This window comes from Tupaia chinensis, unplaced genomic scaffold (assembly GCF_000334495.1).
Source record: "Tupaia chinensis unplaced genomic scaffold, TupChi_1.0 Scaffold000386_1, whole genome shotgun sequence".
Lineage (NCBI taxonomy): Eukaryota > Metazoa > Chordata > Mammalia > Scandentia > Tupaiidae > Tupaia > Tupaia belangeri.
Window position 1 is genome coordinate 19209 of NW_006159888.1, and position 14271 is coordinate 33479.

Here is a 14271-nt window from a genome sequence, read left to right on the forward strand (position 1 = left end):
TCTTTCTCTCTCTCTGGTCGAATTAAAAATATAATAATGATAAATAACATTAAATAAAATCATTCTTAAAAAAGAAAAAAGGAACAAAGTCAGACCGTTGTCCTTTCTCTCGAGCCAGTCCCCAACACAGGCCCTCCCTGCCTTCCTCCTCCCTTGGCTTTTACCACCTTGTGTAGTCCAACATTCTTATTTAAGAGAAATTTATTTGGGGCCAGCAGGTGGTGTAATGGTTACATCACTAGACTGTCATGTAGTCGACCATGGTTCGAATCACAGACCCAGAGGCTTAAAACTCACTCTGGGCGCTTGTGCATGTGTGCCCAAGATCCCCAGAGGAAAACAGAGGAAAAGGAGCTGCAGCATAGCCATCCCTCCAGGGGGTGATTTCTTGCTTTCTGTCTTTCTCTCTGGTGAGCACACATGCCTTATAGCAAAAATCTCTTTTAAAAAAGTTTGTTTATTTACCTCTCTAATGAGTGAGAGAGACAGAGATACAGAGAGACAGAGGCAGAGAGACCTTAGTCCTTCCCCAAAAGGACCCTGAGGTTGTATTCCACCCCAGCCTCAGTCAGCCACAGATCCTGGTGTACTCAGGAGGTCTCTGGACTTGAACTTGGAACCCTCCCATGTGGGCCTGCCTCAGAGTATTGCGTTTTACTGCTATGCCACCATCCAGGCCCTGTTCAGATCTTTTGGTATGCATCTGGACCTTAGCATCGCCTGCTCCTGCCTGCTACTTTCTTCCTGTGGCTGTTCCGACCTGGTATTCCTTCCTCTGAGAGACCCTTCACTTTACCCCCAGTACCCTCTTTTACCTTACTCCCTCTTGCTCCTCTTGTGAGTCCTCCGTGCTTGGGGACTTCTCCCGTCACGTATCTCCTCACTTACCTGGTATCTACTCAGACGTCATGTGTGATCCTTCCGCCTGGGACAAAGATGGACACCCCAGCCATCCAGGACGACCCTGTCACTAGCTCTGCCGTCACCTTCCCTGCTCCTTCACCCAGGCAGACCCACCACCTTTTGACTGAACTCGGCCTGGGCATCAGAAACCACCTGGGTATGGTGCTTAGCCGTTGGTAAGCATCAGCGGTGGCACACACGGGGTGGTGTCTGCCTGCCCTTCCGGCCGCAGTGATCAGTGCCTCCCAGGCACACGCTCTGTGACCAGGTCTCAGGCCATGGTGCTCTCTGCTCCCCGCCCTCAAGCTCTGCCTCGCTGTGTCTGGCCTTCCAGCCCTTGTTTAGACTGTCTTGTCCCCAGCAGATATGCAGTCCTGGAGGGCTGGGTGTGTGTGCCCCATCTCATTGGTGGCCAACCGCCCCCTAAGGCAGGTGTAGGGCTCCTTGTTGGCTAGTCTCTTACTGGATGAGAGACACAACGTAATTGGATCCTTCGGTCCTCCTTCCCAGGAGGACCTTCCTCATGCCTGTCCTGGAAGCAGGAGTGTGAAGCGTGGGAGAAGTGGAGAGGTGCTTCACCAGGCCCTCGCCAATGCTCATTTTGGCTCCCACCATGTACCTTCAGGCATGGGGCTTAACTGCTGACGATATCGGTTGCCTATAAAGGCAGGAGTGTGGTCCAGATGGTGGCGCAGCCTCTGTGAGGCTGAGCACACAGGAGGGCCCTGGGTTCATGCCCAGAGACCCCTGAACACACCAGGCACACACCCATCCATGATCTAGGGCTTGTTGAAGCTGGGGTGATCATGGTGATCTCTCTGTGTCTCATGAGTGAGAGGGAAAAACTAGGTAGGCACAGCGAGTGTGTGTCCCCATCTCCCTCTTTCTGCTCCATGAAGGGTCATGGGGGCAGGGACCCTGCAGCTGAGTGAGCTGAGCGAGCAAAGCTGGGCAGAGGCCTCCCATGGCCTAGAGGCCCTCCAGTCCCAGGTACTAAGAGTCTCCTGTCTTCCTCCACAGCGGCAGGGGCACCACCAGCATGGAGCTGAAGAGAGGGAAGACCTTCATCAAATCCAGTCTGCAGGTTTCTCACGAGAAACTCCCGGACCTGGCAGTCACTGTGTCCACAAAGGAAGATGCAGGTCCCTGGCCAGGCTCACTGGGAGGGCAGCAGAGGCCTCACAGTGAGAAGGGCCCCCAGGCCAGTCCCAGTGAACAAGGATATGACAGATGTCCCAGCAAAGGGGCAGGTCTGGACTCTGCCTTCTGTGGAGCCACCTTCAAACTGGTGCGGAAAAGTAAGACTCATGACAGTGTGTCTGGGGCTGGCCAGGCAGCTGCCACCACAGGACAGCTGGTGGGCAGTGCGAGCTTCCCAGGGCCCCCTGGCAGCCAGCGCATGATCGACTACCGCCACTTTGTGCCCCAGATGCCCTTCGTGCCAGCTGTGGCCAAGAGTATCCCGAGGAAGAGGATTTCCCTGAAACGGCCCAAGAAGTGCTTCCGGAATCTGTTCCACATTCGCAGAAATAAGTCAGAGAACTTGGCCTCACTGACTGCCAAGGGGAAGACCCTGTCCTCTGCTGGGGGCCTGCTGGATGCTGGGGAGCAGCGAGGCCAAGCCTCCCTTCCTCTGGATGGAGGGCTGGGGCTGGACAGCCTGTACCAAGATCTGTCTGACAGTGAGCTCCTGCCCGATCCATCCTTTGACCTCTGCAGGGCCCTGTGTGAGGACGTGGCCTCACTCAAGAGCTTCGACTCGCTCACAGGCTGCGGGGAGATCTTCGCAGATGAGAGCTCAGTGCCGACCCTGGAGCTTAATGATGGCCCCGAGAGCCCAGCTTGTGTGGCCCAGGCCCTGGACAGCAAAGGTCCCAGGGGTCCCTTCCAGGGCGGAGTGGAGCAGCTGGCATCACCTGCCCAGAACGAGGTGTCAGATTTCACCAAGTTCTGGGACAATGTGAATCGCTCAGTGAGGCAGCAGCAGCGTGCCTTGCTGGGCCCGTGGCTGGTGGGCCCCCAGGGGACAGACATGGACCAGCCTAGGCTGGATGCCTCTGGGCTGGCCGAGTTGCCCCTGTGCCCCTGCAGGGACCCTCCCAGTGGGTCCAAAGCCAGTTCCATAGACACAAGCACCCCTAAGAGTGAGCAGCCGGAATCCGTGTCTACTAGTGACGAGGGATACTATGATTCCTTCTCACCGGGCCTGGAAGAGGACAAGAGGGAGGCCCCAAGCCCAGGCACGCCAGCAGCCGCCTTCCCCCGGGACAGCTACAGTGGGGATGCCCTCTACGAACTCTTCTACGATCCCAGTGAGGGCCCTGTCGGCCCGAGCCTGGACGATGACCTGTGCGTGTCTGAGAGCCTGTCGGGGCCAGCTCTGGGGACACCACTGTCCATGTGCAGCTTCCGCGTGGGGGCCGAGGAGAACCTGGCCCCAGCACCAGGTCCCGACCTGCTCAGCCAGGGTTTTCAGCAGAGCTCCTGGAAGGGCAAGGAGTGCCTGCTGAAGCTCTGCGACACGGAGCTTGCCATCACCATGGGCATTGTCAACTGGCTCCGCCGCGGCCCAGAGCTCCGGGCCCCGCCTGCCCCTGCCCCTGCCCCTGCCCCAGGAGAGCCCACAGCCCCACCTGCCTCCCAGAGAGGCCCTAGGAGACAGGCAGAGAGGTTGGAGGGCAGAGAGGACCGGGCCTCAGATGTAGGCAGGGCCACAGTGTGCTCAGCACCCAGCAGGCAGGAGCTGTGGGCATGGCCGGGCAGCAAAGGGCTGCTTGTCAGAGAGAATGAAGTCCCAGGGGGCCCTTTGCAGGGGACCAGCACTATTTCCAGGGACCTGCCTTTGGAGGAAGTGACACGAGGCTGCCCTGCAGGCCTGTTCTCTTCTGTGGGGTCTGCAGTCACTGTGACAACAGACACTTCTAATAAAAACATGGCCCCAAACCCCTCTACCCAGCCCAGCTCCCAGGAGGAACCTAGGCCACTTGGGAACTGGGGGTGTTTTCAAGGTCCCTGGAGATCAGGCCATGGGGGGAATACTTTGGGCACAGAGCCCCTGCTGACAGGGTGTGTGGCCCGTGTGGCAGCCTTGCAGATCCACCCGGATGGCCAGCCCTCAGCCACCCGACCTCCAAGTCAGGACACAGGCAGTGGGCTCATCAGGCAGGCCAGGAGCCCTGACCTGCAGCAGAAACAGCCCAGCAGCTCTCCTAAAATGGCTGCCGTCCACAGCCCACCCTCTCTGGCCAGCCCACAGGACCAGAGGTGTTGAGTCCACTCATGGGCCCAGAGCTGGCCCAGAAATGGGGTCTGCTGGGCTGGGTGCCCAGGCGGGGGTCTCTAAGGGGACCGGACCCTACAGCTGGACTCTCAGTCCTCCTCAGCTCCTAATGTCCATTAGGGCACCCAGGGCCAGCCCCCAGAAATCCTGGGGCCTCTCTGCAGACAGCCAGCAGGAGGGAAATCCCTCTGCAAGTGTCCCAAGTGCTACTGCAGCCTCCTTTGTGACCAGCAGTCAGGCCAGCTGTGGCCGAGCCCCACCTGTAGGGCAGGCTCCTATTTAACTCTCTGTGGCCACAGCAGGACCGTCTCCTCCATCGTCGATCCCTGCTGTGAGTACTGTGTTAAGAGGTGACAGGGCTTGCCCACGCAGGGAGGTGAGGATCTTCATGAGGGTTGTCATTGATTGACCCAGTGGTAGCCCAGGCGGCCGGAGATCAGCTGCTTCTTCTGTAGCTTCAAACTGATGGAAGAAAAGGCACTCACTGGAAAGAGACCCAGCCCGTGCACCGGACACGTGCGGTGTGTGAGGTCCCAGGCTCATGGGAGGGAGACGATGAAAGGAGCCCAGGAATGCTGCTGCTCCCCCCCCCTCCCCCCCTCTCCAGCTCTGTGCCCTGGGACAGTTGGTCATAACACACAGGACCGGAGTTTCTCCTCGGGAATTCAATTTTCAGCAAGAGCCTTGAACCAACCAGCATCCTCCTTACAATGTAACCCCATCGGGACTGGCTGGACCCTGCCAGCCCTAATCAACAGTGTTGCAGGTTCCTCTGTTGCAAACATCCTGTACAATAATTCCTCCGCTTGCATTCTCTAACTGAAGTCATGGATGACAAAATGCTCTTTGGGAAGAAGCCGACCGATCTTCCCAAGTCTGCCATCCTGCCTGGAGGCAGCCATGGTCTTTGGCTCTGCCTCTTCTCATAGTTGACCTCCGCCCCTTCAGGAAAATTTGCCTTTGAATGGGCCTGTGCCTCCACCACTAACAGTCACCACACATACAGTGCCCATTCAGAACTGCAAGGGGACATGCGGCTGGCATCCTCAGGAAGGGCAGGTGTCTGTCCTGGCCTGGCATCAGGCCAGCAGGTGCAGGGACAGAAGGCCCATCCACATTCCCCAGGATTAGATTCTACCTCAGCCAACACACCCGGTGAGCCATGGAGAACGGGGCATTATGGGCAGCTGTGAAGTGCATTTCCGAAGAAAAGGGCACCAGAGGAAAAGGCGAGGTCAGGTTCTCCTTCTCCACTAGAGAAGGTCCATTTCACACTGGGCTTCCTCGGGGAGGAGAGGAAGGTGCCGTCTCTGACCGCAGGAAGAGGCAGGGGAGGAGTTCCAGATGGGGCTGCAGTCCCACCAGGTGGCAGGCTCCCAGCCCCTCCTGATCTGGTGTCAGGCTGGAGGAGACCCTGAGGTCCTTTTCACAGCAGCTACTGAGGCTGCTGCTGTTTGTCGGTCACAGGAGCAGAAGTCTCTGGCCAGACTCGGCAGACCTGGGGTGTAGGAGGCTCTGACCAGGCCTGTGCAGCCACACCCGAGCCTCGTCCCAGGTCCTGTGCACACGATCGTGGCGTGCTCCTGAGCCTGGCTGTGAGCAGGCTGCATGTAAGTCGGTGTGCCCGATCCCTGCAGTCATTGCCCTCACTGTTCAGACCTAGAGATGGAGGCACGAAGGGCTGCTGTAGCTTGCCCAGGGACACCCAGCTGGTGGCGAGGTGGACAGATCTGAACCCTGGCCCCCCTCCAAAGGCCCTGCAACTTCACGCTGGGCTTCCACAGTGAGCTCCGTCATGGAGCCTTCGCTTTGACCTTTCAGGTATCCGAGCGCCCTGGGGATAGCCAGGGTCTTCATCGGCAGACTGGGAGCTGGGGAGGCCGCCTCGCTCAGTCAGCCTGCGGCTTCACTCTTGCTGGCCCACACATGCTGGACGAGACTTGTTCACAGAATGAAATGTCCAAAGGTGGCTGTGGTGTTCTGATTTGCCGACTGACTTGAGCTGTGTCTGGAGAGCAGCAGAGCTAAGCTCTAATCCCGACTCCAGCCTCCCTGTGGCGGGCGATGAAGCGCTTCCTCATTGTGCTTGTCGTGGTGGTGACTTGTGATGGGGAGACCCCAGCCAGGCCCGAAGGCACCCCTAGAGTGGGAGCCCAGGTGATTTGGGCACAGTCACAAAGGCCTGGGCTAGGAGGGGGACTAAGGGGCACCTAGGACCTGGTGGTCTACAGGGACCTAGCAGTAGGGCAGCAAGAACAAAGATCTAGGGCACGCTTCCTGGGGAGGAACCACTGCCCCCTTGACCCTGGGCTCCCTGCCTACGGGCTTTAAACACCAATTCTCCAGAGACTCTCACTCAGCATTTTGGGCAATAGTTCCCAAGAGTGGCCCTGTGGAAGTCTCCTTCTGTCCTTCCCTGAAGGGTGAGCTCTCCCTGAAACCCACCCCTGGGGCTACCCTCCCTGGGGAGAGGGGCCCTGCTAGACCAGCCTAGCCCAGCTCTGCATGCTGCAGGGTGATGTGGGGAAGGGAGAGGGGAGTTTCAGGGCCAGCCAGCTCTGGGTCTGGGAGTGGAAGAGCCTGGTTGGGAGCACCGGAAACTCTGGCCATTTCTAACCCTCTGAAGAGGTTGCTACAGGGTTATCTCATGTGAAATAAAATCCTGAGAAGCAGGTGGGTTGTCTCCAGCTCACAGCTAACCTCCAAGGCCACAGAGTAACTGGTCCAGTGTCCCATAGTTGGTAGGGTGTGTCTCCCAGGGGCCATAACCTTCTCCAATATGCTAGAAAGCTAGAACATGCTGGTCAGGACTCAGGGTTAGGAACAGAGAGAGATGATAAGAGCAGAAGGAAGAGAGAGGGACAAGAGGGGAAGAAAAGGTGGGTGGGGAGGGAAGGGGAGGCTGGAGAGAGAGGGGCAGGGTCAGGAGAGGGCGGATGTGTTGCAAAGAAGAGTGAAGGCCCACCTGGGCTGGGAGGAGCCTGGGAATGTGTCAGGGGTGCTTCTTATCTTCCCCAGTTTCCTATTTTGTTTTCCTTATTTATTTTATTTTATTCTGGAATGGTAAATAATGCATAGTATTTGGATCTATTCTGTTGCTAACAATAGGAAATACCTGAAACTTGGTGACTTACAAGAACAAAGGTTTGTTCATCTTGGGGTTTGAAGTCCAAGTTCCAGGAGCTGTATTACAACATGGCCGAGGGCAGGAACACGGTGTCTGTGTCGGCGTCTTTGTTCTGGGATCCTTCCCTCTCCTATAAACCCACCAAGAGTCAGTCTTAGGGGCCTGCTCTGATGACCTTAATCCCAATCTCCTCCCAAAGGCCCCGCCTTTCAACACCTGTCAGGTTAAGTTTTCGCCTCCTAATCCTGTCACAGCCAAACCTCAGTACATGAACTCTGGGCGGTGCCCAAACTATGGACTGAAAACTCAAAAGGCACAGAAGGGGAAACTGAAAATGGATTCTCCTTCAGTCCTCCTTTACCCATGTGTGGTGCGAAATCAATTCACACTTAACCACATCCAGCCCAAACACGGTAAAGTGCAGAGCCTCCCCTTTCTCTCCTCCTCCCCTGCCATGGCAGAGCTCATGCCCGTTTACCCTCTTCTCCCGCGGTATGGTGGACATCCCTCCTGGACTTGGTAGGCACCGGCAGCACAACCCTGCTCTTCTGAGCAGCTGTGTGGCAATCGTGTAAAGCCCTCTCTGTTATGGATCTTCAGGGTACTTCCCACTTTTGTTGTAACACGCAACGTTGCACTCACCTTTATTCCCCTAAGTGTTCTTTATTAAGGTCCTCTTCAAAACTAAAAACAGAGCTGACCTTAACAATGAAACGATGTATTTTCACTGCTCGCCAGAGGCACACCTCCCGCCTCTGTGGTCCTGCCTCCCTGCTCAGCTGTCCTGAGGTCCTACAGTGGCAGCCCGGGCTCCAGGTTCACGCAAAAACACGACTTTCCCATCTGTGGGAGGGGAGGGGTGTTCTGTTACCACCGTGTATAGACCTTGGGAGTCATCATTTCCATCCTTACAACAAGAAAAAGCTGGAACCACAACCCAGAGATGGCAGGGCAAATGACCTTCCTGAAACCCAGAGATGGGTGTCCTGAGGCATATGGTACCTGAGACCTCAAAGTGTCAAAAACTGGTGGGGACCGTGAAGTCGTAGCTGTGACAAGTTGTTGCAGGCTGAGTAAGTGGGGGCTGCACAGTGAAAGGGCCCACAGGGTCAGAGGCTTTTCCTGCAGGAACCACTCCATGTTTATGGGGTGAGGGTCACTAATAGACGCCCCTGCATGCACAGGGACCGAAAGACAGCTGGTTATCAGACTGGAAGACAGGGGAGGACAGCCTTCCCCTCCTCACCGAGCCTGCACTAGCACTGCTGCAGGAACAACAGTGGGGGACAGCTGAAAGAGCAAGAAGATGATACCATGAAGAATAGAAGGGCCAAAGTAACCCCACTGCAATAATCTGGAGCCTCTGCTACCTATAGCGATGACAAATTTTAAAACAGCTAAGCTCCTAGCCAGACTAACAAGTCTTCACACCAAAAGCCTCTGTACCCCAGTACCTATCACTGTATTCATGTCTTCCAAAGCCTGCTACAGGCAAGAGAAATGAAATCTCGAGGGACCAAACAAGTGTCGGCATGAGACTCACTGGGCGCTGGTGTTGGAGTGATCAGATGGGGGCTAGAATCGACCACGCTTTATATGCTAAGGGTGCTAATGGGAAAGGCCGATGACACGGGGAACAGGTGGGTAATGTAAGCTGGCACAACACATTCTAAGACAAAATTGAAAGGAAATGCTAGAAATCTAAACATGGTCTCAGAATAAAAGTTACTTCCATGGGCTCCTCAGTAGACTTGAGAGGGGTGAGTAAAGAATCAGTAAGCTTTATTAGAAAATACCTTGAGACGAATGAAAATGAAAATGCTGCATATTGAAATTTATGGGATGCAGAGCAGGCAGTGCCAGGAGAGAAACGAATGGCTTAATTCACACATTTACAAAGGCGGAGCCTCAGTTCCGTCATCACCTCTACATCGTAAGGGACCAGAAGAAGGGAAAACTAATCCCAAACCCCTAGAAGGAAGGAAGCAATGGAGATTAAGTGGAAATGAATAAAATAGACAACAGAAAAGAGAGAAAATCAACAGAACCCCAAATTGGCAACCCTTTGGTAGATTAAAAGACAAGACTCGAATTACTAAAATTAGAAAGTAGACACAGTAATACCAACTTTACAGAAAGAAAGAGGATTATAAGGGAATGCTATGAACATTTGTATGCCAACAAATTAAATAACCTAGATAGAATGAACAAATTTCTAGGACACACAGGTACCAAAACTGAATCATGATACAACAGAAATTTTTTATTTTACTTATTATTATTATTGTTATTTTTAAATTTCGCTAGAGGGCACACACACTAGAGAGAGAGAGACAGACAGAGGGAGACGGAGTGAGAAAGTCCTCTCCAAGGGACCAGCAGTTAGCGTAATGGCTATGTTGCTTGGATCCCATGTAGTATACCGTGGTTCGCGTCCTGGACCCAGTGGCTTACACTCACACCGGGCGCATGTGTATGCATGCCCAAGAACCTGAGAAGAGAATGGAGGAGAAGGGATTGAGGCGTGGCCATCCCCCCTTGGGGGTGATTTCTTGCTTTCTGTCTGTCTGTCTCTCTCTTTCTGGCAAGCGACGCTCCCTATAGCGAAAAACTTTCCAAAAAAAGAAAAAAAAAAAAAAAAGAAAGAAAGTCCTCTCCAGTAGGGTGTGGTCATGCCACAATTCGCTCCTCTCCATTTCTCCATCCTGTCAGGATCTTGGCATGCATACACATGTGCCCAGCATGGTTTTCAAGCCATGATTAGAATAATGTCGTTGGCCATGTGGAAACCAGTTCTTCCAACCACCAGGCCATGGGGTCAGCCTAATGACATGATTTTAAATGTAGAAAACCCTAAAGACCACACACAAACACACACACATACGTAAACACACACACACCATTAGAGCTAATTAAGTTAATGCAGCAAAACCACAAAATATAAAACCAACAAATAAATATCAATTATATTTCTATACATTTGCAATGAACAACCCAAAATGGAAATTAACAAACAAAACACTTTCATTATGCATATTAGAAAAACACACCATTGTTCCATGATTTTTTTTAATCTGTCATTTGGTTTTTAATGATCTTAAATTTTATGATGGCATAATTTACAAATCTATTCTGACAGTATATCTCCTTTACTTTAATCCTTCTAATAAACTGGCAAGAACACCATTACCAATCACACACATACAGTAGTTCTTTGGTTTCTATGTGGTTTTGAACAGTTGCCTAAGAATCTTGAAATATAACTTAGTCTGACTTAGATAACAGGATTCAAAGGTTTGATTTAACATGCTATTAAATCTTATCACACTGACTTTTAAAAGCGTCTGACCTTACAACTCATTTATAAATATGTAAAGTGCTACATATTCTTTATTTGATAGTATACATAAACCACACTAAAATGTCTTTCAATAAGTAAAAGGCAGTGTTTTGGAAACAGGGAATTCTAATTAAGTGATAGATATGACCAAATATATAAAGCAGACATCACTACCTTGTCTTCAGTTTTTGCCTTAACAGGTTAATAAACACAAATTAAACCACAGGTGAGTCTGCTTAGTTTTGAGAAGTGAAGGGATTTCGCCAGCATTTACGTATTCATATGACCAGTTACATACAAGCCTAAATAAAACCAGTCTCCAGTAGGCTTTGAGATGGCGTTCACCATCTTTGTAGAAGGATGAACATCACTAATGAATTACCAATTATCTTTAGAAAGGACAAATAGTGATAGCACTTACTGAACTGAAATTACTATCAAAATTTTTAAAAAAACAACAATATTAATTTAACCACAAGCCAGTCTTACTTAAATCAGGATTGTCCAACAAAAATATCCTGTCAGCCATTCATGATCTGAGTTCTGGTGCAGGAGATCAATTAAAATATGGTACACATAAAAAAAGGCGAGACATTTCTGTCTTGTCATAAATAAGGCAGTGGCCACCTATTACTCGTTAGTAGCTTTTTTAAGGTAACCTATCAACTCCACTCTTTCTGACTTCTTTTTAATGCCAGCGAAGATAATTTTTGTTCTTGGGATTCTCCAAATACTCCATCAGTGTATCTTCTCCCCAGGTAACGTCTTTGTTCTTGGCATCTGTGTAAGACAATCCAGGGGCCTGACCCGTCTTCCACTCAAATAGGCCATGGAGATTTGGGCCAGTCTTATGCTTGCCTCTCTTTTCCACAGTGTGGCACTGGGCACACTTCTGAACAAAAATCTTCTTGCCTTTCTCAACATCACCCATTTTTAATTCTCTCTTTTGTCTCGGGAATATAGAGAAACCACTCAGAAGTCAGACGACCTGCTCTGTCCCATGATATTGTCTCTCAACACAGATCAACTTCTGGATCCCAAAATGTGTGGAGATTTCTCCCTGTCATCTAGCAAGAAGTCGATTCTACAGTGGACACCCTCCAGGCATTCTTTAATCCAATTAGATTCCGATGCTATCTGCTAGGAGATGGCATCAGATCCTACAGGTGGAAGGTTCAGTCCCCAAGACTTCTTCCCCCACTCCATGCCAATCACAAGCCTCAGGTGTTTTTGCCTATGCTTTTGCCGACTGACTAGCTATATATCAGAGTTCCCAAGACCTCTTCCTCTCCTCAGATTAATTTGTTAAAGTGGCTCACAGAAATCAGGAAAACACATATTTATGATTACAGATCATTGTAAAGGATATTGCAAAGGGTAGATGAAGAGATTCATAGGAAAGACATGTGCAAAGAGGCGTGGGGCTTCCATGCCTTCTCTGGGGTACTTCCCCCCGGGGCCATGTGTTCGGCCATCCAGAAGCTCTTGGAACCCTGTTCCGTTGAGTCTGTATGAAGACTTCATTAAACAAATGCTAATAGACTGGGTGGGAGACTCTGTAAGGCCTATCTGTTCAAATGTATGGCCTCTCTGTGTGACATGCCTTCTTCCTGTGTGCCCCTTTTGGAATGAGGGCCTTAAAGGAGGATGTGGACTGGAGTCTCTCTGACTTGTTGTGGGGAAGGTGCAAGGAGAACAGGGGAAGATCAGACTGTCTTCAGCTTTGTCTCTGAAGCTGTTTCCAGATGTTTCAGGAACCAAGGCCAAAAGACCAAATACCCTTGAACCAGGAACCATGGATGAAACCAAATATATACATACACACACACACACACACACACACAAATATATATATATATATGTATGTATACATATATATATATGTATGTATATGTGTATATGTATATATATATGTATAATCACACATAATATCATAAAAATAAAATACTTAGGGATAAGTTTAATTGAGAAAGGGAAATAATTGTACACTGAAAACTATAAAATATGGCTGAAATAAGTAAAAAAAATACGCAGGTATAAAGAAAGACATCCCATGTTCATCTATTATTAAATTACAACACTGTCTAAGGAGATCTGTAGATTAAGTGCAATCTCTCTATTAAAATCCCATTGGCTTTTTGCCCCAGGAATAGAACAACCCATCCCAAAAATCTTAAGAACCCAGAAGAGATAAAATAATGAAAAAACAAACAAACAAAACAAAACAAAACAAAAAAACAAAGAAGGAGGATTGTGGCATGGTGAAATCCTGTCAGAGATGCCTATCTTTCTCTATCATAAAAACAAACTTTTAAAAAATAGACAAAAGCTTTGAATAGACATTTCTCCAAAGAAGATACACAAATGTTCGATAAACATGTGAAAATAACCTTCTATATCATTAGGAAAATGAAAACCACTTCACACCCAGCAGGGTAACTATTAAAAAACAAAACAAAACAAAACAAAATAAAAACAGGTCCAGCCTCTGTGGCACAGTGAGAAATCTATAGTATTGTGAAGCTCTAGAAGCCACATGCCAACCAGGGTTTGAACCCCAGCCTGGTTAGCCTGAAAACATGTCGGGCACATGCATATATGCCAGGATCCTGGTGGGCTGAAGGACTAGAGGAAGGGGATTTAGCATGACCGAGCTCTTTGGAGGGTGCTTCTGTCTATTTCTTTGTCTTTATTTTTCTCATGTGTGTCTACCATGAATTAAACAAAAAAAGGTAATAACAGCAAAAACAAAATGAGAATAGTAAGTGTTGGCAAGGATATGTAGAGATCAAAATTCCTGTGTATTTCTTGTGGTGATGTGAAATGGTACAGTACCTGTGGAAGATAGTTTGACAATTCTTCAAAAAATATATATTTATATATAAGAACCATAAATATAGACATAGAAAATATACCACAGGACCAGTAGGTGACGTGGTGGTCAAGGTGCTAGATTCCCATGTAGTTGACCATGGTTCAAGTCCCATGGTTCAAGTCCCCAGCAGCTTAAAATCATGCTAGGCATGTGTGCCCAAAATTCTGAGAGAAAGGATTGCAGCATGGCCATCACCCCTGGGAGAGAAATTCTCACTTTCCCTATCACTCTCTCTCTCTGTCTCTCTCTAGTGAGTGCATGTGCCCTATAGCAAAAATCTTAAAAACAAAACAAAACAAAACAAACAAACAAACAAACAAAAAACTGACTTGAAATACACTGACACAGATAGGTTAAAAGTAAAGTACAGGAAAGGTTGTACCATGCTAACACTAAACAAAAGAAAGTCTGAATAGCTATATTAATTTTTTTTGTGTGTGTGTGGTAAAAGGAAATTTTTTTTTATTATCATCATAATCTTCTTTATATTACATTGGATTACATATAACTTTACAGTGTATTACATTGCTTTTTTTTTCCATCCAAAATACACTGTGCATTGGTTCAATCAAGCAATCAGCTTACATGTTCTCAGCAAGTAATTTTCCAATTCTTACGTCCTGCATACCTTGCCCTTTGTCTTGCCATTCCTGATTCCCCATCCCCTACCCTCTGCCATGTCCCATCTTCCTCCTCCATTGTCCCTAGCATCCATGGTTGCCCTCCATGCCTTCCCCCCCCCCCCT

General features: G+C 49.7%; 1 protein-coding gene across 1 annotated transcript; it reads left to right on the forward strand.

The window, feature by feature from the left end:
• The first annotated feature begins 1928 nt into the window (after window positions 1-1928).
• Window positions 1929-7446, forward strand: AMER3 (APC membrane recruitment protein 3). The gene has a single exon (XM_027773874.1). The coding sequence runs from the start codon at window positions 1943-1945 to the stop codon at window positions 4172-4174; it is 2232 nt and encodes a 743-aa protein (XP_027629675.1). The 5' UTR covers window positions 1929-1942; the 3' UTR covers window positions 4175-7446.
• Window positions 7447-14271: the final 6825 nt, after the last annotated feature.

What these genes read in the sequence shown, in the direction of transcription:
- AMER3 (XM_027773874.1), top strand. Translation starts at nt 1,943, where the DNA reads ATGGAGCTGAAGAGAGGGAAGACCTTCATCAAATCCAGTCTGCAGGTT.